This window comes from Penicillium robsamsonii (genome assembly GCF_028829455.1).
Source record: "Penicillium robsamsonii strain IBT 29466 chromosome Unknown utg000003l_segment0_segment0, whole genome shotgun sequence".
Classification (NCBI taxonomy): Eukaryota; Fungi; Ascomycota; class Eurotiomycetes; order Eurotiales; family Aspergillaceae; genus Penicillium; species Penicillium robsamsonii.
In genome coordinates, this window is record NW_026643221.1 from 1,361,502 (window position 1) to 1,381,713 (window position 20,212).

The 20,212-nt window shown below is 47.7% G+C and overlaps 12 protein-coding genes across 12 annotated transcripts; 6 read left to right on the forward strand and 6 right to left on the reverse strand.

Moving 5' to 3' along the window:
* Positions 1 to 285: 285 nt before the first annotated feature.
* Positions 286 to 1,818, reverse strand: N7447_005248 (malate dehydrogenase; the record flags this gene model as incomplete). The annotated part of the gene is made up of 9 exons (XM_057229510.1): positions 286 to 289; positions 435 to 571; positions 627 to 771; positions 823 to 907; positions 956 to 1,333; positions 1,393 to 1,480; positions 1,544 to 1,654; positions 1,726 to 1,757; positions 1,806 to 1,818. 9 exons carry the CDS (start codon positions 1,816 to 1,818, stop codon positions 286 to 288), a joined length of 993 nt encoding a protein of 330 aa, XP_057084600.1.
* A 731-nt stretch (positions 1,819 to 2,549) lies between these two features.
* On the reverse strand, positions 2,550 to 3,344 carry N7447_005249 (uncharacterized protein; the record flags this gene model as incomplete). The annotated part of the gene is made up of 5 exons (XM_057229511.1): positions 2,550 to 2,721; positions 2,811 to 2,932; positions 3,008 to 3,031; positions 3,118 to 3,212; positions 3,299 to 3,344. The coding sequence occupies 5 exons, from the start codon at positions 3,342 to 3,344 to the stop codon at positions 2,550 to 2,552; spliced, it is 459 nt and encodes a 152-aa protein (XP_057084601.1).
* A 509-nt stretch (positions 3,345 to 3,853) lies between these two features.
* Positions 3,854 to 4,305, forward strand: N7447_005250 (DUF2015 domain-containing protein; the record flags this gene model as incomplete). The annotated part of the gene is made up of 2 exons (XM_057229512.1): positions 3,854 to 3,908; positions 3,986 to 4,305. The coding sequence occupies 2 exons, from the start codon at positions 3,854 to 3,856 to the stop codon at positions 4,303 to 4,305; spliced, it is 375 nt and encodes a 124-aa protein (XP_057084602.1).
* A 512-nt stretch (positions 4,306 to 4,817) lies between these two features.
* On the reverse strand, positions 4,818 to 6,006 carry N7447_005251 (U2 snRNP complex subunit HSH49; the record flags this gene model as incomplete). The annotated part of the gene is made up of 3 exons (XM_057229513.1): positions 4,818 to 5,498; positions 5,562 to 5,937; positions 5,987 to 6,006. The coding sequence occupies 3 exons, from the start codon at positions 6,004 to 6,006 to the stop codon at positions 4,818 to 4,820; spliced, it is 1,077 nt and encodes a 358-aa protein (XP_057084603.1).
* A 355-nt stretch (positions 6,007 to 6,361) lies between these two features.
* Positions 6,362 to 6,758, forward strand: N7447_005252 (mitochondrial import receptor subunit TOM7; the record flags this gene model as incomplete). Its single annotated transcript, XM_057229514.1, has 5 exons — positions 6,362 to 6,388; positions 6,459 to 6,505; positions 6,563 to 6,591; positions 6,648 to 6,684; positions 6,737 to 6,758. 5 exons carry the CDS (start codon positions 6,362 to 6,364, stop codon positions 6,756 to 6,758), a joined length of 162 nt encoding a protein of 53 aa, XP_057084604.1.
* A 462-nt stretch (positions 6,759 to 7,220) lies between these two features.
* Positions 7,221 to 8,303, forward strand: N7447_005253 (putative mitochondrial folate carrier protein Flx1; the record flags this gene model as incomplete). Its single annotated transcript, XM_057229515.1, has 3 exons — positions 7,221 to 7,353; positions 7,409 to 7,648; positions 7,717 to 8,303. Coding segments are annotated over 3 exons (960 nt in total), but the record flags the coding sequence as incomplete, so codon positions are not given.
* Positions 8,304 to 8,611: 308 nt separating this feature from the next.
* N7447_005254 (bromodomain-containing protein) lies at positions 8,612 to 10,502 on the reverse strand (the record flags this gene model as incomplete). The annotated part of the gene is made up of 6 exons (XM_057229516.1): positions 8,612 to 9,012; positions 9,062 to 9,121; positions 9,200 to 9,698; positions 9,763 to 10,024; positions 10,076 to 10,263; positions 10,425 to 10,502. 6 exons carry the CDS (start codon positions 10,500 to 10,502, stop codon positions 8,612 to 8,614), a joined length of 1,488 nt encoding a protein of 495 aa, XP_057084606.1.
* Positions 10,503 to 10,939: 437 nt separating this feature from the next.
* N7447_005255 (cyclin-dependent protein kinase regulatory subunit CKS1) lies at positions 10,940 to 11,826 on the forward strand (the record flags this gene model as incomplete). Its single annotated transcript, XM_057229517.1, has 5 exons — positions 10,940 to 11,088; positions 11,287 to 11,430; positions 11,482 to 11,626; positions 11,680 to 11,738; positions 11,790 to 11,826. Coding segments are annotated over 5 exons (534 nt in total), but the record flags the coding sequence as incomplete, so codon positions are not given.
* A 946-nt stretch (positions 11,827 to 12,772) lies between these two features.
* Positions 12,773 to 14,146, reverse strand: N7447_005256 (uncharacterized protein; the record flags this gene model as incomplete). Its single annotated transcript, XM_057229518.1, has 4 exons — positions 12,773 to 13,403; positions 13,455 to 13,590; positions 13,641 to 13,951; positions 14,016 to 14,146. The coding sequence occupies 4 exons, from the start codon at positions 14,144 to 14,146 to the stop codon at positions 12,773 to 12,775; spliced, it is 1,209 nt and encodes a 402-aa protein (XP_057084608.1).
* Positions 14,147 to 14,700: 554 nt separating this feature from the next.
* Positions 14,701 to 16,117, forward strand: N7447_005257 (DUF3844 domain-containing protein; the record flags this gene model as incomplete). Its single annotated transcript, XM_057229519.1, has 3 exons — positions 14,701 to 15,034; positions 15,089 to 15,471; positions 15,533 to 16,117. The coding sequence occupies 3 exons, from the start codon at positions 14,701 to 14,703 to the stop codon at positions 16,115 to 16,117; spliced, it is 1,302 nt and encodes a 433-aa protein (XP_057084609.1).
* A 682-nt stretch (positions 16,118 to 16,799) lies between these two features.
* N7447_005258 (E3 ubiquitin-protein ligase RNF103) lies at positions 16,800 to 18,206 on the reverse strand (the record flags this gene model as incomplete). The annotated part of the gene is made up of 1 exon (XM_057229520.1): positions 16,800 to 18,206. The coding sequence occupies one exon, from the start codon at positions 18,204 to 18,206 to the stop codon at positions 16,800 to 16,802; it is 1,407 nt and encodes a 468-aa protein (XP_057084610.1).
* A 1,238-nt stretch (positions 18,207 to 19,444) lies between these two features.
* On the forward strand, positions 19,445 to 20,176 carry cyp3 (putative peptidyl-prolyl cis-trans isomerase; the record flags this gene model as incomplete). The annotated part of the gene is made up of 4 exons (XM_057229521.1): positions 19,445 to 19,490; positions 19,581 to 19,726; positions 19,778 to 19,915; positions 19,985 to 20,176. 4 exons carry the CDS (start codon positions 19,445 to 19,447, stop codon positions 20,174 to 20,176), a joined length of 522 nt encoding a protein of 173 aa, XP_057084611.1.
* Between the last annotated feature and the right edge of the window lie 36 nt (positions 20,177 to 20,212).

Here is a 20,212-nt window from a genome sequence, read left to right on the forward strand (position 1 = left end):
TAGCCCTTTAACCAATTTACGCCTATTGTATGACTTATGACAGTTCCATCTTGCAAAGACCTTGTGGTTCATTCAATTTACTACAAGGGTCATTGATCATTCCAAGTCTCTTGGCTACATGAGACAGGATACCGAAAAACGGCCGAATATGAACGGTGAAATCTGTACTTCTTTCCATTGCAGGTTGGTTGCTACATATATTTGTGCCAAAACTACCCATCTGTTGGACCGTACACTACTCGTGTCTGCTCATTGTTCATAAACTCGTGGTCTCACATTTAAAGCCTATCTTTCCGGGAGAGGATTGGTTAGCAACGTTCTGTCATTTTCCGGTGATATCGCGGCCGTGGAGAAACCAGCGAGAAATGTACCGACACAAAGAGACCCACCTGATATACACGATGGATAACAGACAGGGGGGGAGGAGGGCTTACTTTGGTGGGGAGTTCTTGGCGAACTCAACACCCTTCTCGATGTTGCCCTGAAGTCCCTTGACGCAAGCCTCAAGGAGCTTCTTCTCCTGCTCGGTAATATCGTCAAGGATGTTGATGGCCTTCTCGGCACCGTTGGGCTGGATCGAGCATGTCAGTTAGTTGTCATAACACACTGGAAAATTGAAGACTTACACCGAGTTCCACGGGAGTGGAGAAGAACTCAAGACCGGTGGCCTTGGCAATCTCATCACCGCCGGCAACGCCGGGGAGGTAGACGAAAGTAGGCTCAACAATGCCCTTCTCGCCCTTGGAAGCCTTGATGACAGCCTCGGCGAATCTAGTATTTGTCAGTCATTGTGGTGGCTCCGGATTAGCGGGGTAAACATACCTGAAACCGGCAAAGGCCATAGACAGAGTAGCGGAACCAGCACCGTCCTTGGCCTTGACTACCTCGTCACCACCGAATTGGACACCTGTGGAATATCAGCAAATGCATCACACAGAAAGGACTGGTCACATACGGTTGACAAGAGCATCGTAACGGTCAGCGGGGATCTGGAAGTTGGGGGAAACCTTGCTGAACAGAGGAACAATGGTCTCGCCAGAGTGTCCACCAATAACGGGAACGGTGGCATCAGAGGCGTTCTTAACGCCAGAGAACTCCTGGGTGAAGGTCTCGGCACGAACAACGTCCAGGGTGGTCACACCGAACAGACGCTTGGGGTCGAAGACACCGGCGGCCTTGAGGACCTCGGCGGCAATGGGGACGGTGGAGTTAACAGGGTTGGAGATAACAAGGATGAAAGCCTTGGGGGCGAACTCGGCGATGTTCTCGACGAGACCCTTGACAATTCCGGCGTTGACCTTGAAGAGGTCGTCACGGGTCATACCGGGCTTGCCTAGATGTTACCATAAGACGTTAGCAAAACATCACATGCCGATTATCGGATCTACTCACGGGGAATTCCGGCGGGGATGACAACAATGTCAGCACCGGTCAGAGCGAGCTTCAATCCATCATCCTTGGGGAGGTAACCAGTGATTTTCTAGTCCATTGTTAGCAAGATTATTCACCATGCTTTCAGAGTATCCATGGATACGATACATACGGCAACCGAGGAGATGTGAGAGAGATCTGCAGCAACGCCGGGGGTATTGACAACATCGTAGAGGGCAAGGTCATCGACGAGAGGGCATGCCTTCAGCAAGAGGGAGAGGGGCTAGAGGGATCGATTAGCTGAGGTTCATAATGGAACGACTGAAATGCCTGGAGAAGGGGGGAGAAACATACTTGGCCAATGCCACCAGCAGCTCCGAGAACAACTAACAACGTATCAGCAAATGATAGACAGACCAGTCAAACAAACATACCAGCTTTAACCATGATGAATTATATGTGTGAAAGAGAAAGAAGATGGGGAGGAAAGAAGAGAAGGGGAAGCGTCCGATTTATAAGAGGGGCAGGTCCCCGGTGAGAGGGGCAACCCCAGACTGTTTTTATGTACAACATCGGCTTTCCACATGTAAGACGACATTCCCCTGTTGTACTGTTGTACCTTATATAGTTCTATTCTTTATTTTACTTTAAATTCTTACTATTTAATATTACATCTTCCATTCTTATACTTAATATCCTTCCAACATCCTGCCAATATCCAATATCCTTCAGTTATTGCTCTCTACAGGAATGCCGTCACTGCAGCTCTCGACCTTTCTCCAGACTCCGGCTATTCTTCCGAGGTATTCTCTTCACATACCTAGGTAGTTCCACCCGAAAGTTCCCCGAGTTACGGAGTACCGGGTCGTCATATCGGGAAAAGGCGGACTACATTCAGAAGATACAACCCGGGCATTGTGGCACGGGCCGACCAGTCGGTTGTTCAGTCGTGAATCAATTTTACTTTTATCCGGAATTTGTTTTGGAAATTTGTTTTCTCTTGCTTTAGAAGGTCTCGGCAGGACACTGGTTTTTTTTGTCCTTGGGAGCAGGATTGCTAGATTATGGTTTCCGAGTCCAGCATGGCGTTTTACATACGCCTATCAAGTCTCCCATCTCCTCTCCCCCAAATCCCCGATCCTCCATGGTCCACAATTCATCCTTGTTTCAAGACAAATTTACTCGGACTCCTCAGCCTTCTGGGCCTTGGAGCCACGGGCCTTCTTGGCGGGAGTATCCTTCTTGGGGAGCTGGGAGCGGCGGACGGCGCTGACACGGGCAACGGCCTCCTCGCGGATATCAGCACGGTAGCTGTTCTTGGCGGTACGGTCGGCAACACCCTTGTAGATCCTGGAGAAGATGACGGTCAGCATTGGGCCGTGAAAGTAACATACACCGTGTGTCTTGAATAAAACGAAAGGAAATTGGATGCCGCTTACTTGCGGGTGGAGGTCTTGGGGCCGTAAGTGACGGTAACCAAGTTCTGGCCGGGCTGGTTGGGGTTGGTGGGCTTCTTGGTGGTCACGGCGACACCGTTCTCAGTAGCCTGGACACCGACGGCCTGAAGGTAAAATAGTTAGCACGACAAAATGTTTAAAAGAAAGGCGACAACACCAGTAGTGCAGAGTATAATTACCTTGTTGTTGGCGAAACCGGCATACTATAATGCGCCAAAAGAGACCGTTGTTAGCCATCCATTCCCGGATAGGTTCATGCATTCCGTATAATCCCCGAGATGTCCCGTACCTTCAAGGAGTGCTTGTTGACCAGGTTGAGGGGGTCGCGGGAGAACTGGAAGCCGCCGGCGGAGTTGCGGTTAACCAGGTAGGCGTTCTGCTTGCCTATTCCAATTGATGAGCTCGAGTTCGGTTTCCAAAAGCTTTGACTTGAAATTTCGAAAGGGAAAAATGCGCAGGGTCGGACGTACGGGTGATCTGCCAGATCAGCTCGTTGGAGATGTTGGAGGAGGCCATTGTGATGTGAGGGGATGTTGAGTTGGAGAATTGAAAGATCGAAATCGCTATCAAAACCGTCTTCACGTCGATCAAATTGTGTGTGTCTCGAATGCCAAGACCTCAGATTGGACGGGGTCTCGCTAAGCCGGCTACTTTAGGAATAGCTTTAATGCCTTGGTGCCTTGATTACCTAATATTTGGTGCCTGAGCTCTGAAATACCTGGATGCCTCATCGCCGGTTTAGTAAGGCAGAACTGACAGCTTCCGGCGACCTCCAGGCTGCCAATAATATGAACGCGATGCTGACGTTGCCCCCTCCAAACTCTCCCTTCTAGTTAACAACCACTCTAATCTTCACATGCCTTCTTCATCGACGGCGTCTTACCTGATGTGACACATCATCTCTTACCTCTCTAGCGAAATACTCTCAAGCGCGCCAACTCCTCCTTACACCACAATATCACAAAGCTCTATACTACTTTACTAGCCACTCTACGCCGGAATCTTCCCCGGTATCACTCATCATCATGACCTACATTCTCTTTTATTTCCTACTCTTTTCAGTTATTATTAGCGGGACAGGTAAGCAAGATGTCTTTCCAACTGCAAAGAAAACAAAGAAATCATTCATAACGGATTTGGTTCTAATTGCACTACAGCGTTATATCTCACACGGTCACGATGGATGCCCTTAGTCCAAGTGCCTGATTATATCTATCACCGCCTTCCCTCAAGTTTCACCGCCGATCTTGAGGCCGGCCTGAGCTCGTCACAATTCGACATCACTGCCAACCTTGCAGATGGGGATTCGAGGGCTGGCTTGGATCAACGAGCAAAGGCCGAAGTGATGAAGATTATGAAGAGTCGAAAGGTCAACTTCGATGAAGCACGCCGGATTTACACAGAGCAACGATTCGCAAAGAATAACATCGGACCTGACGGCCGGCCAAGGGATCCCAAATTTGTCTCGTTTTCGTGATTCGCCTACAACCATATCACCAGTTCTAGCATGTTTTCTTGACCATTGTCAGAGCGGCCATCTCGCTGGCAGAATCCATACAAGTAGAGGTCACGGCTTTCGCCCAGTAATATCTCATCTTCGCTGTCAAAGCCCTCGGGGTACTACGATTACCACTTTGGCCAGTGCATTTCTTGTCTCTGTGGATCCTTGGCAATTGAAACCTATTAAGTTGATGTGTTATCAAAATACAACAAGTCTGTCTGTTTTGTCCGTGTCAAGTAGATACTTAATATTACATATTACCATCCAGTGCTGCCATTAGCCAGCCAGCGCCGAGGCACAGTTTGATCCACCCCACATAAAACACGTTTTGAGGCAACCAAGCAAGAGGAGAACATCAAACACATGGACCAGCGCTTTGGTCCTTGGGTCATCAAATCATATCAAAAAAAAAAAACCACCACCTTCCATAGCGACAAGGGCATAACTGTTGGTGGGGAGGGGCTCTCAAGACTGGAGGCCACTTAAGATCACCGATTGCCTCCATATCCGGGCTGTTGGAAGCCCGGTGGCAATGAAGGGGCTCCAGCTGGAGGTCCAAATCCAGGCGGCGGCGCAAACCCAGGGGGAGCTGCAGCCTGTGGAACAAAGGGTGGTTGACCTGCACCATTGAATCCAGGTGGTAAGAAGGCCTGTGGGCCGCCGTAGCCAGCTTGGGAAGGCGGGGGTCGAGCTGGGAGCCCGGGAGGGGGGGTATTGAGTGAAGGGACAGGAGGTGGGATATGTCGGTTTGGAGGGGGGACGGCCTGGTAAGGCATTGAAGGGGGTGCATTCTGGTAGGGCATAGCTGGTGGCATACCCCGGTTCATGCCTAGATCGGGTGCTTGTGATGGGGCTGCACTCAAAGGTCGAGAGATGTCGCCATTCGACGTAGGCGTTGCTGGTACGCCTGGGGGAGCGCCAGGGAACTGAAGAGGTTGCTGAGTCGGTGGCTGTACATTATGCTTGCGAGCCTGGGCTGCCAGCATTCGCTCCGCTTCATCACCATGTCTCTCGCCTTTTCCATCCTTCTTGTATGCATACTGTACCGAAACCTGTTTGTTCATCAGGTATTGGCCATTCATGTTGGCAATGGCCGCGTCCGAGGATTCGAAATCGGCAAAAGAAACAAATCCATATCCTTTAGAGAGATTGTTGTCATCGCGCGCAATCTGTAATGATAAAAAAAGGCTGTTAACAATGTCCATCTTGTTTGTATTAGAGGGAGATCTCACCTTAGGCGGACTGACGAGGTTGCCAAACCGGCTGAATGTATCGTAGAGAACCTGCTCGGTGACCATAGGGTCAAGATTGCCCACGAACAGCTCTGCGCCAATTTCCACGGTCTTTTGCTTATCGGCCGACGCTTTGTTAACACGAATGGGTTTGCCATGGAGACGAATTCCATTCATGATCTTCGATGCATATTCGGCATCTTCCTCGCTTATGAATTCAACAAATCCATACCCCTGGTGTAGCTGCGTGACCCGGTCTTTGGGCAGGTGGACGTTAACGATGCGCCCGGCCTGCAGCATCAGTTCCCATACCAGGCTGTCTGTGACCCGTTCATCGAGGTTTCCAATGTACACGGTCGCCTCTTTATCTTGTTCCCTAGATTGAGTTAGCATCATGGCCCTGTGGTGAGGAAAGAGGGTCTTACCAATGCCTTGTGTTAGACATGGTGAATTAATTGGAGAGTGAGAAAGAGAGGGGAAAAAAGCTCCCCCTAAAGGAAAAGGGCTCAAAGATCCAAGTACAATCAATTGACTAGGAAAATCCTGTTGGTAGAAGACCAACAAAGTAGACTGAGGGGAAGTGGAGAGGTAATAAGGTGTGAAGGTGTTGAAGTGAAGGAAATCCGGAGCTCAGGATCAGTGACCTTTCCCGAAAACTTTTGATTCCGCAAATCCTCCCCGTTTCCACTTCATCTATCAACCACATCTCCCACTGTTCACCCGGATCGACTTTGAACCAATTTCAAGTTATTCTTCTTGATCCCCTTGAAACCCTCCAACTTCAACTTCATAAATTCACAATGGTTCAATTCTCCGAGGAGACCAAGGTTAGTTGCAACCCCCGATCATCTATTATCCTTAAGACCAGGTTTCTAACACTCTGTTTCATTTATTCAGGAGCGCGTCTCGAAGGTCATTGATATTTCTCGCGTTGCGATCCACTAGTGAGCCCCATGGCACCTTCATGTCATCCTCCGAGCTGACCGGCGATAACCTTTTAGCGGATACTTGCCTCTGATTGTCTATCTGGGTATGTATATACCCCTTTGGCGTTTTCAACACCATAGGCTAACAAAAAGAAAACAGGCTACACCTACAGCGAGCCCAAGCCGACACTGTTCAGGTACGCTTCTCAACTCCTTGAATGCAGCCGTCATGACTAACTTGATACCTAGATTGTTCTCGCCTCTTGCCTAAACTACGCGTTGACCGGAGAAACCATACGGGATATGTGGATAGAACGGAGGTGCCCCAGTATATTCTTGAATGACCCTTCAATTATACCCTCTGTGAGGGGTGGTGGGTTTGAATATCTGGATATCACTTTTTGAAGCTTGTGAAAGCTGGATGATTTTGTATTTTTAAGTCTTTGGCCGAATATTTGTCTTTGGTACGAAATGCTGTAACCTTGTGATAATTCGGAGTAAACACTGAGCTTTGTATAAATAAATGACAAGAAAATAAGATATCAATGTGTTTTGATGTATGTTACTAGTACTCTGTACGGAGTTAATCGGCGGTCACATGTTCTGACGTTCTCGGGATATTCCCGATCTCGTCTTGTTTCTTATCTTCTTCTCTTGATATCGTTCTCCATACACTCTCTCCTTTCGTCTTTGTCTCTGTGTGTTCAATTTTCCTATCTTCTTTGAAGGCAGGTTCATGACTGGTCAAGATGGCTTCTCGACATCCTTTGTGGAGACCGTAGCGGGATTCACAGCGGGAATTGTGTCAACTCTGTCGCTACATCCTCTTGATATGATCAAAACAAGGCTACAAGGCAAGCTTCGATGTTATTTTAGCTCCCCTTGGGGTATACAGTAACTAATTTGTTTTGATATTTGTAGTCGATCGGTCATCTTCCCGATTTGGGGGTTCACTGCGAATCATTCGCAAGATCTTCTATAATGAGGGTGGCTATGTCGCTTTTTACCGAGGACTTACCCCCAATCTTATTGGAAATTCCACAAGTTGGGGTTTGTACTTTTTATGCTACAGCAGCCTGAAGGATACCATTCGAAGCCATCGTGAGAAGAGAAAGCAGATTCTCACATCGTCTGATTATCTTCTCGCATCTGGCAGTGCAGGTATGCATATATCATGTCCAACTCAGCATCGTTCCTCCGTTCCTCAATTAACCTGTGGATTTCCATAGGCGTTATCACGTCGGTCCTCACCAATCCAATCTGGGTGATCAAAACTCGCATGTTGTCAACGGGTTCCCATGCTCCAGGGGCGTATTCTTCATTTGCATCTGGAGCAAAACAAATATATCAAGGGGAAGGAATACGCGGCTTCTACCGAGGTCTTGTACCAGCCCTATTTGGTGTCAGCCATGGCGCCCTTCAGTTTATGGCATACGAGCAATTGAAGCTTTTCAGGCTTCGGTCGATGAATACCGGCTCAATTGAGGGCAGCCATTTGGGCGCTGAGCGGGCCCTTGGTAATGTTGATTTTTTTGCCATCTCCGGTCTATCAAAAGTCTTTGCTGGCAGTGTGACGTATCCTTACCAAGTAATTAGGTCCCGGTTGCAAACTTATCAGGCCCATCTGATCTACCGCGGGGCCATTGATGTCATTTCCCAGGTATGGACCAAAGAAGGGATTGCAGGTTTCTATAAGGGTCTTGGTCCAAATCTGTTCCGGGTACTTCCAAGCACATGGGTGACCTTCCTGGTATACGAGAATACCAAGGTCTACCTATCCCGGCTGTCTCAAAAAACATGGAATACTTCCTACTAATTCCTGCTTATACCAATTTGATCGTACTAGAGACCACCTGCTTAGGCTCTACTATAAACTCGGTATCCTCCTTATAGCGTCTGATTATAAATGTCCCCTTGTTGTTCTAAAAAAACACGCCTATTCGATGTAAAGAAGCTCTAATGATTTAAATGTTATTAATAAGATGTTTACATTGTAATGCCAATAAAGCAGCTATACATAGAAATATCCATAGATGACATCGTCCTCAAAACTTGATATCTAAAATTCGACTGTACATATAACCACACCTTTATCGAACAAACACTAGTTATTTGACATGATTGTTAACGTAGCAGATTAAAGAACAGAGTCACGCGTTCATAATCCACATCTGACCCAGGGGGGCCAGATTTCGGGACCCCTCTGGCCGGCCCAGCAATAGCTTCCAAGTCGACCTTCGTCATGCCAGGATGCAGATGTATATCATATGAAAGTGTAGTTGCATCGCCCAATGAATGTAGACGCTGCATACCCATGAGTGCAACGATTTTCACCTGTCGCTGGGAAGTACTAGGCGCTAAACGAGGCCTGACTGTCAGTATATTGTGCGACGGAGGAAGATGGATTGTGATATTCTGTTGCGAAACAAGCGACGAAGGTGGGATATCTAGGCAGAAGTCGGTTTGCAACGACAAAGAGGGATGTGTAAGAATCTGAACATTACGAATCAGAGCCATCTTTGGGTCTAGCTCGAAGTTAGCTGGAAGTCCCATCAATCTCAGCGGGGGTCAAACCTTGGCCTGATCGCCTCAGAAGCGAATCCATGGGCGATGAACCAACTTGTGGTTGGTAAGCTAACAAAGAGTCAGCAAAGGCCTGCAGCCGAGCAACACATTTGCCAAGCGACAAAATATCTACTGGGCGTAACGTACCAGAAGCCGAAGATGAATGCCGGGTGGCATCCGAAGAGACACCAAAAGACGCATTGGGGAGATTTTGCGAAGTGGACGTTGCTAGGGCGGTTACGTTTGTCACCGAGCTCGGTAAGCCATGCGCACCCATAGAACCGTTCTGTTGTTGCTCTGAGCCAGATGGTGTGGCTGTGGTGCTCGACCTGGGACTGTCAAGTTGCCCTCCAAGAGACCATTCTCGAGGAGATCTGCTGGTTTCTTGGCCTGCTAATCCAGCCCCGGAAATATCTTGCTTATGGCCTTGAGATTCGTTCTTGAATGTGACATCTGAGGGTTGTCCATCTTCCTTGGATGGTGTATCGGAGCTCTGCCCAGGCATTCTCAAGGTTAACCTCTGCGCCATTGGGGGCACAGGCGTGCCCACTTTCAATTTGATGCGAGACATCTCAGGGGTTCCATCTACCTGAAGGGGATCCGGAACAAGCTTTTTGGCTTCCGCAACCCGTCGGTGGAAGTGATCCTGGTCCTCCAATGTCAGCATGCCGAAGGGAACGGATAGCAAGGGCGTGGCAGTATAAGCTTACCTCCAAAATCCCCGCCAGAATGGAGATATCGCTGCCGTCTTCGTTGTACTCTCTAGCATTTCGCCATACATAGCTGACCTCTTCTTCAAATGACTTCCATGTAGGATATGCGGTGGTTCTGGATGAATTCTTCCTGCTGTCTGTACCACGAACTCTCTTTTGGATGCTCCGTAAGGACACGGGATGTTGAATGATCTCATAATAATCCCGGTAGAGATTCCGGTCCGGTTTTCCAATAAATGGGTAAGAAACATCCTCGCCACTAGTTCGGGTCATCAGCGTTGAGCAAAGGGTCGGGATCAGTGATAATTACTCAGAATCCTTGAGCCGCGTCAACTCGGACATAATCTTGTCTTGTGCAGTCTGAAGACTATCACCTTCAAAATCTGCCTCGGCTTCGGACTCGGCCTGCGACTCCGGGATTTGATCTGCTTCCTCTAGTGGCTCTGAGTCTAGATGCGACGACGCACGATTGGGCTCTTCGGGGATAATCTCATCATCCTATCAAATGCAACGCATCTTGAATTAGCAATTGAAACATGTGATCCGATCTATATGCGCAAAGAAACAATGTAGGGTTTGTAAATGACATTCGAACAGTGCAGTTCCAACTGTCATAGTCACAGTGTCGCGAGCTCTCCATTCAAGTGTATGATACTTACGGAAACCTTTCGGCGTTTCGTTCTACGAAACTTCATATCTGGGGAAGCTGCGGCAGCCGCTCGTCGTTTTGAGGTCATTTCGGATTACTTCTGATAACGTCCCGAGTCGCGAGTCGAGTCACACATTGAAGATAGTAATATGTGACTGAAGACCACAGAAGAAGTGGAAATATAGCTTTAATAAAGGGACAAATTGATTGAAAGAATTACAAGTAGTGATAGAGTATGGCAAAGGGAGATATTCACATAGACATTCCTCATCTCAGACGTGTTGCAGACGCGTCGGCGGAGCCATCCCGCCTTAGGTAAGGTGGCCCCCGGATAACTAATTATACTGTATGGTATCGAATGGTATCCCCTGTTACAGGTATCAACTAAATATCCAAGGTTTGAATGGAAGTTCAGCTAATCAGGTATGTAAATCTCGTATCCTGGGCTTTATAACTTTGTAATTTCGATACTGAGATTACGTACTGTAAATGCATGTCTTAAATCCAAGCACGTGACTGGAGCAGATTGGGTTGACACCTGAGGCAACAAGTGGTTTGTTCCCCCCCCCCACTATTTTCCCGAGTCCCGCAAAACAAGTCCCGGTGATTGTTGTTTCTACGACTCGCACCTCTTTCTCTATCGTGTCACACTCTCACCTGATCACTCATCCTCGGTACTTTGATTCCTCCATACCAGATCATCTTACACAACCCTAGGACCTCTATCAGAGCCCCGTGAGCGTACGTTTTCGTTGTCGTTACATGCGATAATCATTCCGCCACATTGTGAGGCGCATCCTCAAGCAACTTATTTACTAGCCCTTGTTGCTTGAACACATGGAACAGACTGGTACTGACAATCTGATATATAGGAGATCTTGTATTGCCATTTCTTCTCATTCCGCTATCACAATGGACATCGACCCAGCTAGGCGCAACAAGAAGCCCCGTCTCCTCTTGGAGACGGAGCGCGAGAAACTTGACGAATTTGTGGACTCCATCCACTACTCCGCAAGGTGAGGACCCCATGCCGTTGCGCTGGACTCTCCATTGACCCCTCCGTATAGATACAACGACGACAAATTCGAATACCGCCATGTGCAGCTCCCGAAGAACATGCTCAAAAAAATCCCCGCAGACTACTTCGACAGCGCCAAGGGAACTCTGAAACTGCTTTGGGAGGAGGAATGGCGAGCTTTGGGTATTACACAAGTATGTTGGACCTGATTCGAGGATGTGCATGGGTTCTAACAATGTACGCGCAGAGCTTGGGATGGGAGCATTACGAGGTGCATGAACCTGAACCTCATATCTTATTGTTCAAGTAGGTTATTTGTGAACTATTGCCTTGGCTATGTCACTAACTGTCTTATAGGCGCCCACTTAACTACCAGCCCCCTCTGCAACAATAAGTTAGTCATTGATCTGATCGGCGGCGTTGTGCTTGGAAATATGAGCAGTCGAGAAGACATTGCTTTATAGTCGTTTAGGCACACGCGTTCGCAATATTGCTCATTAGCGTCTACAAAAGCTTCATAATTGAAGTCCTGGAATGAGACAAAGTTTCATTTTCTCCTTACCCGCCATTTCATTGACACGCTAGACCCCGGGGCCAGGCCCTCTCTCTATTATGCCATACGGAAGACCAACATCTGTCTTGTCACGGACGCCTGGACTGTTCTAACGTGGCCATCAAATCGAGTTTTTGGCTGGTTATTCTCCCTACTGGCCAGTGGTGAGGCTGCTACGGATGCTGCGCTTCCCCACTCCCTGAACTTGGTGTGAATATCTTGAAGAACTATCCCAGTCAAGTTATCTTACATTGAAGAGTACTGTGGGCGAAACATAGGCCTCCTGTGTTGGGTCCCTCTAGCCAATGTCAGAGGGAAAACAAAGAGACCAAGTATTTGCAAAGGGACGGACAGATAGATGCATACCTAGGCCATCCACTTAGTGTTGTTGGTCATTTGGTCTCCAGCTTTAGTTGCCTCCCGTGATATATCATTCATGATTAACAAATCAAGTAAATTCTCATCCATTCCCACGCTGTCTGCAACCGTCACTATGTAGCTAGTCGTATAGTTTTCGTCGCGGATCTAATTCATTATGTTGAAAGAACATGGAAGTACAACACAGATTATTAATAACCCTCGTAGACATGGCTTCTTATGGATAGATCTAGAAGTAGTCTCGAAAGTGTGTTGATTCCTTAAATAACTGCGGGATATATGTATTTACATGGTGTTCATACAAAGGGCAAGATGGTTCTTGAGTTCAACACACATTCCGTGACCTGAGGAGGCCCGATATTTTTTGGGCTTTGAGAGGAAAACCTTTGAAAGTCCTGGGTATATGTGATCAACTTCCCAATGCCCTCTGTCTCTTCATGTTCAGATCCTTTAGCGTCATTTCCACTGTCCGCCATTCACGCTTGGCTGGATCATACTCGCCGCTCACTTCAAATCGACAAAACCCATTAGGCCCCTTCAGCCCAACTGGGCCCGTGATAAAGAAAGCTCCGCGGCGAGCAGACCTTGGTGCCAGGGCCTCTTCATGGTTCAATCGTAATTTGAATGCCTGTGATGCCAAGTGTAGTTCCGACCCAGGGCCGAGGTCTGGTAACGGTAGCCGCTGTAATAAAGATATGACGGAGGATGGGTGGTAGTTGGTATTCTCGGTATTAGGCGGCATATTTTCCTTGAGCCCGTCGGCCAGAGGTGGTTGTAGCTTAGATTGGTCTTTTTGTCCAATCCAGTTCCCTCTCTCGTCACCAGGCGCGGCAGAAGAATTATTTAATAAATCAAAGCCATCTAGTGGCTCCCCTTCGGGGTTCCTGAAACGATCCAGTTGCCTTAAGAATAGTATCAGATACGCATCTCTGATTGCTAGAGCAACATGAACCGGTTTCATGAAGGCCTGTAACCTGTCACCTATCTCGGGGTCCATCGGTTTTGTCACCCATGATATATTACCGTCATTAATCTCCAAGCTGTCTACTATCAGTATAAAAACCAAGTTTTAGGGGATCAGTAGTACATACCCTGATCGCACATATCCAGGAGGGGCACGGTTTGGAAACTGATGGACAAGCCAGAATCCTGTAAGGGAGAGGGGCTCCCCGAGTATATGTGCCATCTGCTTCCCCGCATGATCTAAGACGACTTGGGCCAGTTCATCTAGACTCGTAAGCGAATGATCTTGAACGGAGATTGAATCGATCGCTCACCTCTAAGTTTCTGGAGCTTCTTTCGATCTTTGGATAACTTCACGAATTCTTGCCACTCTGGATCCGATGTAGCGTATAGCTCGCCTTCTTGCAACCGAGACCAGGCAAGCGGTATGAATAGCGCACCCTCGTTTTCGACCTCTTTCCCGGTGATTTTGTCGCTTCTCGAGGCTTGACGCGGGGCTGTGTCCCTGGAGTTGGCCACAGGAGGTATGTTTTCGTCGTCGGTATCGTCATCAAATCGTACCAGCACGAAGGTGCTCCAGAGGTGGAAGGCGGTGCCGTACAGAAGACATTTGGATATGAAGGACCTGGGGGATTCTGCGTCAGTCTGACTAAAGAGGCCTTGGGTTGGGTTCAAATGGGGTTCCTTACCTAATCCAAGGCCGCCTAAATCTCACATGTCGCACATTTTCTGGTTTGGAGAAGTTGGAACGAGCATGGGTAGGCCTAAAGAGAGACGAGCGCGCGAGAGGACTTCGAAGCAGATACCTGAGCCGGAGCATTGGGAAAAGCCAATCCCTGCAATTATTCTCACTAGAGTATCATCTCAAATTGGAAAAGGGGATGGACAGAATCCTTGAAGCCTGATATGCACGGGGATTTGTGTTGCGAGTTTGTCGATAGCGACGGGCTCGGCGCTTTGGTCGATTATGTAACATGCGGCGCTGTAGCCCTGAAGGCCGGGCCTAAGTACCAGGATACACATTATGTACACTACAACATATGTAGGTACCTACATATAATAGTTTCTTCGAATAAATGATAATAATGGAAGAACAAACTCTTGGATTAGAGATTGATGACATGGATATTACATCTACAGGTGATACATGTATTTGCCAGAGCTATTTGTAGCTGTACATGCTATACCACGTGATATATATGTGGTATCTTATCGGGTGTCCCCCAAGTCGTCCGTAACCAAATGGTATTCTGTCCTTGACTCCTCGCCGTCGTACCCAACAAAACTCCAAATACCCCTAGAGGAGAACCTTGATGTGGGCATTGCCACGTCTGCCATAATAGTCTTGCCTTACCTCCCGCCGATTCTACCAATATGCGCTGGGTGTCCGCCTTCCTTGCCCTGGGATTAACAGGTGCATTGCAAGCAACTGCACTGGACGCTACGATCTTCACGTTTCCTCCCAAGTCTGCAACCTCTTCAACTATTAATCCCCAACAACAAACAATATCAGAAGATGAGGCCCGGCTTGTCTTGGAGCTTCGCATGAAGTCCTCTGTGGCATCGGTCCTCGGAACTGTGAATGCAGATACCGTGAACCACTTGAATCAATTTGCTCAAGATGATCTCACTCTCTTTGGGGGAGCTACTGGGGGTTTTGTTCCTAAGAAGAGCATTCTTATTCTGGAAGGGGTCAACCAGGAAGTTGGTAAGTGGAAGCGGACGCACACTTGACTGGAAGCTCTAGCTAATGTCCTTGCAGCCCTAGTCATGCAAAAAGCCCAACCAAACCACCTCCATGTTCCGCAAATTTCCTCGCCGTTTATCGGGTTTGACCTCCTGGAATCATTCATCGAAAGCAGCCCCACTTCAAAAGAGGACCGTGGACAATTCTGTACATACTTCAACGATGCCAGCAGCGCTGCATCATCGACATCCCAGGTAACAAAGCCGAATTTCAATGATCCTCATGTTCCCTCGCTAATCTTTCAGTTACATCAGACTCCTAAGGAATGCTTATCCAAGAACCCCATGTTTGCTGATGGGTCTGATTTGCTTACCCGTGACTTCCTTACACTGGTTGATTCAGTGGAATCTTGGATAAGCAAGGATCACAAGGATTCAGCTTTGAAGTTGTCCTTTAAGGTATCAAGTTTTCCCCTCTCTGACCCGTGAATAATTTCTGATTCCACGTCACCAATTACAGAAAGCTTCTGGTGATTCCAAGCTCCTAGAGACATTGCTTCTTCACCTAGCCGAAATATCGTCGACCAGCAACCGGGAAATCACGACAATCGTTCTACCCCCCGGTGTTAAATCAGAAGGATCCAACCCCCGAGGCGCGAGGCAATCATTGGCACCAGTCGCTGCCCAACAAAATGCCTTCAAGAGGTCCACCCCGCATTCTACAATCCCGCTGCACTCAACCCTCGCGCCTGTCTGTCATGTTTCAAACGCCTCGTGTGTCGAATCTACCAACGACTGTTCCGGGCACGGGTCCTGCTATCGGAAGTACGGCTCGGGTGTTGAGGGAAGTTCGGGCAATTGTTATGCATGCCAATGCAAGGAAACTATTGTTCAGAATAGCGATGGCACCACCAAGAAAGTTCGGTGGGGTGGAGCGGCTTGCCAAAAAAGAGACATCAGCTCACCTTTCTTCCTTGTTGCAGGCGTCAGTCTGCTTGCCATCCTTCTCGCTGGCAGTGCGATTGGAATGCTTTTCAGCATGGGCTCACAGGAGCTACCTAGTGTCATCAGCGCTGGTGTAGGAGGTCCTAAGTCTCAGATGTGAGCGTATGGAAGGCTGTGTAGGTGTTAGGGTGTGCTTTTTTCCTTTTGCCGTCTTTTTAGGGGGTCCGCCCTGGAGGGCTTCATGTTATTTACCTCAATCCCTCAACCTACTATGTATAAGCAAATTTTGCCTTTGTTTCCGATTACTCCTTCCCTGCGATCCATCAAGGGGACACTTCCACGATTGGAAGGTTCAATACAGCAGTACATACATGTAAAGTGGCGCAAATTACATATTTCAGGGGAACGCGGCTATATCAAAGAATATGTTGTATAGCATGTACGAAACAGTACTCAGTATGTACTCCAGTGTTGCGCACCAAGAAATATAAAGATGTTCAAGCAATGCACAATCCATTCAGCCCGCTAAATGGATCAAGAATCGGGGGGAAACAGTGGCTGTAAGTAGCACCATAGGACAAAGCTCCTCATAGCAAGAAATAATATGAGAGGGAGACAAAAACAATTCATGAATATCCAACCGAAAAAAGGGGGGGGGGGGGGCTCATGATCCATATGCGCCCCAGTCCAGTCACGCAAAAATCGATAAATTACACATATCAAGTCATAAACAAGGAAAATAAAACTCCAACCAACATTCCAGATGTGGTTCCGGTATGAGAGTATTGTGCAGATTAGCCAAATCGTGAACGGGTATGAAAAGAATAGTAGTCAAAGATCTGTCATGTGGTACCAGCTTCGACTTGACGAGGCGTGCGTCCTTCTGAGGGTAGAGGTTCCACAGGTGAAGTCCCAACTTCAGGTGGTGTGCGCAGTCTTCTTGGCGAGGAATGGAAGGAAAGCTGGCGAAGCCGATTGGGAATCAATCGAGACCAGGTAGATTGACCTGGAGAACGCGAGGCATAGGCTGAGTCCCAAGGCTGATGACGCCCATTTTGCACATGCTGTTCTCGGGCTGGTGTGTCTCTTTCATCCATAGATGCTCTGGATGTCGGTTGAAATATTCGGCTAGGGAAGCCCATTTGAACCCATCCATTTGCCCTGCCACTATTCCAAGCAACTCGAGGAGGTCTGAGAATTTCATCAGCGCCAGTCGAGTCTGTACGACGACCCTGGCGATCTGTGGCAGACGGTACTTCAGTCTGTGCACGGGGTTTAGGGACATAGTAATCAGCCTTGCACAGCGGGCAACATGCCCTTCTGCTAGTCAGCCAGGGGTCGACGCATGAGGCATGGAAAGCATGTCCACATGTAAGTCCCCGAATATCATCATCATCCTCAATGATATCTAGGCAAATCGCGCAAGAATCGCCAGGGTTGGGCAGAAGTTCAGCAGGAACAGCGTTACGAATGTAGGCATCACCATCATGGTCCTCAAGATCAATGTTCATGTTTTCATTGGTCAAAGAATGCTGCCATTTCTCTTTCTGGATACCTGCATCAGTGCACTGCTGAGTAGAAGGCGTCCCAGATACTGTAGGGCCCTTCTGCTCCAAAGTCTGAACCGGAGAGTCATCATGCAGCTCTTGGATGGTGGTTTTTGATGTATCATTGGAATCCACCCGTTCATGACCCTTGGTGGATGGTATTGTTGCTGTGTGAACCCCAACCGCTGTTGTCACAATTTCACTTTCGCCTTTTAGACTCTGTGGTCTGCTATTCGGGGTTGTGATACCTCCTTCTGTTGAAAGGCCCTGGTTGGCACGAGATGATCTCCACACTTTGTACTTGACGAGTGGAAACCGCCCGTTGACTTCATCCATCGTCATTAGCTTCTTCTCCCTTCTCCTGCGATGAGTTCGTGGCATAGCGACCAAGTCTATCGGCTCTCCTAATTCCTCACCGCGGAGCTGACGGTTTCGTTGATTATATCGAAAGCAGTATTTGACACCAACGATGATCCTGCGATGACCGTCAGATGCCATCACTGAAGCCGAAATGCTGGAAGGCTGGCCTGGACAGAGGGATGAAGCGACATACCATAGATTTGTGAACACGACACCAAACCCAAGAGCGACGAAGAACAATAAAGGTGAGCTTGTAGCATTATTTGAACCTGAACCTTCTCCGCCGCTATTAGCGCTTGTGGTTGCAGCACTGCTAGAGGCCGAGGTTGGTGTGGAAGACATTCCGACTTGAAAGTTGATACGAAAATAGCCGCGCTGATCCCACTCGGAACGTGGCCACTTAATTATTGGAGTCTCAGTTGCCCCGAGGTTGATTCTTCATGCCTCGAGTTTTGTGTACAGGGCAGCCCTGTATGTGGATTTTGGGGTAGACTCTAGCCGATTAAGTCCAAGGCAACGAGAAACTGGATAGGGACGACCCGAGAGTATGTATCACATGCGACAGGATGAATATTTGAAGATTAAACTTGATGGCCTGTCATGGATCGACCGTAAGCAGAACACACAGAACTTCCTGCGAAGATAATGTGAATGCCGAGAGTCGATCTCATATCATTATCAGCAGTAGAAGAAACCTTGGCGAGGCGAAAAAAGAGAGAGGGAAAGAGAGAGAGACGGAGAGAGGAGAGAAAGTGGATCAGGGCAAGGATGGAGCCAGGCTCCTGGTTGATTTAAGGATGCATGCGGGACTGACACCTGAGGCTGGGAATCACGGGACTTGGTACTGTCAAAGTCTCAGATACCTCAGATTGACAGGGGTCTAGAACTAAATCAGAGGTGTAAGGTACTTCATGCATTTACAGGGATGAGACACGGCTGTATTTGTCTTCCCCTCTCCTTTCCCGCTTCTATTTGAAATAAATTATAGTGTATTGCATGTTTATTGCATAACCACCTCTAAAAGTACATATGCCTTCATCATATGAAGACTTTAATTATCTGGTACTGTAAATACACAGGGCTTACATCGTATACACCTTGCCACTCTATAAATCAATACACTTGTACTTCATACATGGTAGTATCCGTAGTATATAGTAGACTATACATTAATCCATTAACCCTTTAAATCGCAAACAATAGCTTCAACTGTATTCCGACTTATAATTCTGGATCAGTTCAGTCAAATTTGTATTCACTATCAGTTAGAGATTCTGAAATTTTATTAAGACTGGACTGAAGAGGTTGATACTGCCTTTACATCACATGTTATATGTAGAAAAGTTTGCATTTTACATCCTTTTCACTATGTTCTATATTCTGCTCACTCTTCTTTTCCTTCTGGTATACACGTATATATTATTTGCTTCAGCAAAATGATATTATATTCTATGTATAAAAAAAAGGTCACATGGCCGCTACACCGCTCCGTACTTGCCGCCCCTGGTTCACCTGTGAGGGACATCAGATATCTATCATGCACACGTCCCTCTTCAGCACATCTTAACCACAATTTCACTATGGCACAACCTAATCCAGTGGTTTTCTTTGACATTGCCCTTGGAGGTAAGTCAGCTCACTTATTTGCATACTCTGGTGGCCTTGGCATCTGAGTAATCACCTAACATGACGAACTCTGCTAAGTAATATATACAGGCGAGTCTCTCGGTCGAGTGAAAATGGAGTTGTTCGCCAACGTCACTCCCCGAACTGCGGAGAATTTCCGCCAATTTTGCACTGGCGAGAGCAAGAATGCCAAGGGACAGCCCCAGGGCTACAAAGGAAGCAAATTCCACCGAGTGGTATGTAATGAAGCTTCTTGGGTATCGATTCGGAACTAATGCTCGCTGCAGATCAAAGATTTCATGATCCAGGGCGGAGATTTCATCAATGGCGATGGAACTGGGTCATGTACCATCTACGGCACTTCGAAATTTGCCGATGAAAATTTTACTCTCACACATGACCGTCCCGGTTTATTAAGTATGGCTGTAAGTCTGAACATCTCGAGACTGGGGTATCTATCCACACATAAAAGGACCCTTCACTGACAGCAATAGAATTCGGGCCCAAACACCAATGGCTGCCAATTCTTTATAACAACCACGGCTACACCATTCTTGAACAACAAGCATGTAGTCTTCGGCCAGGTGATTGATGGGATGGATATCATCAAAATGCTTGAACACACCCGGACCACTAAAGATAAGCCCAACCAAGATGTAACGATTGTGCAATGTGGAGAGATGTAAGAATAATTTCGATGGGGGTGATATTTGGGAAACAGC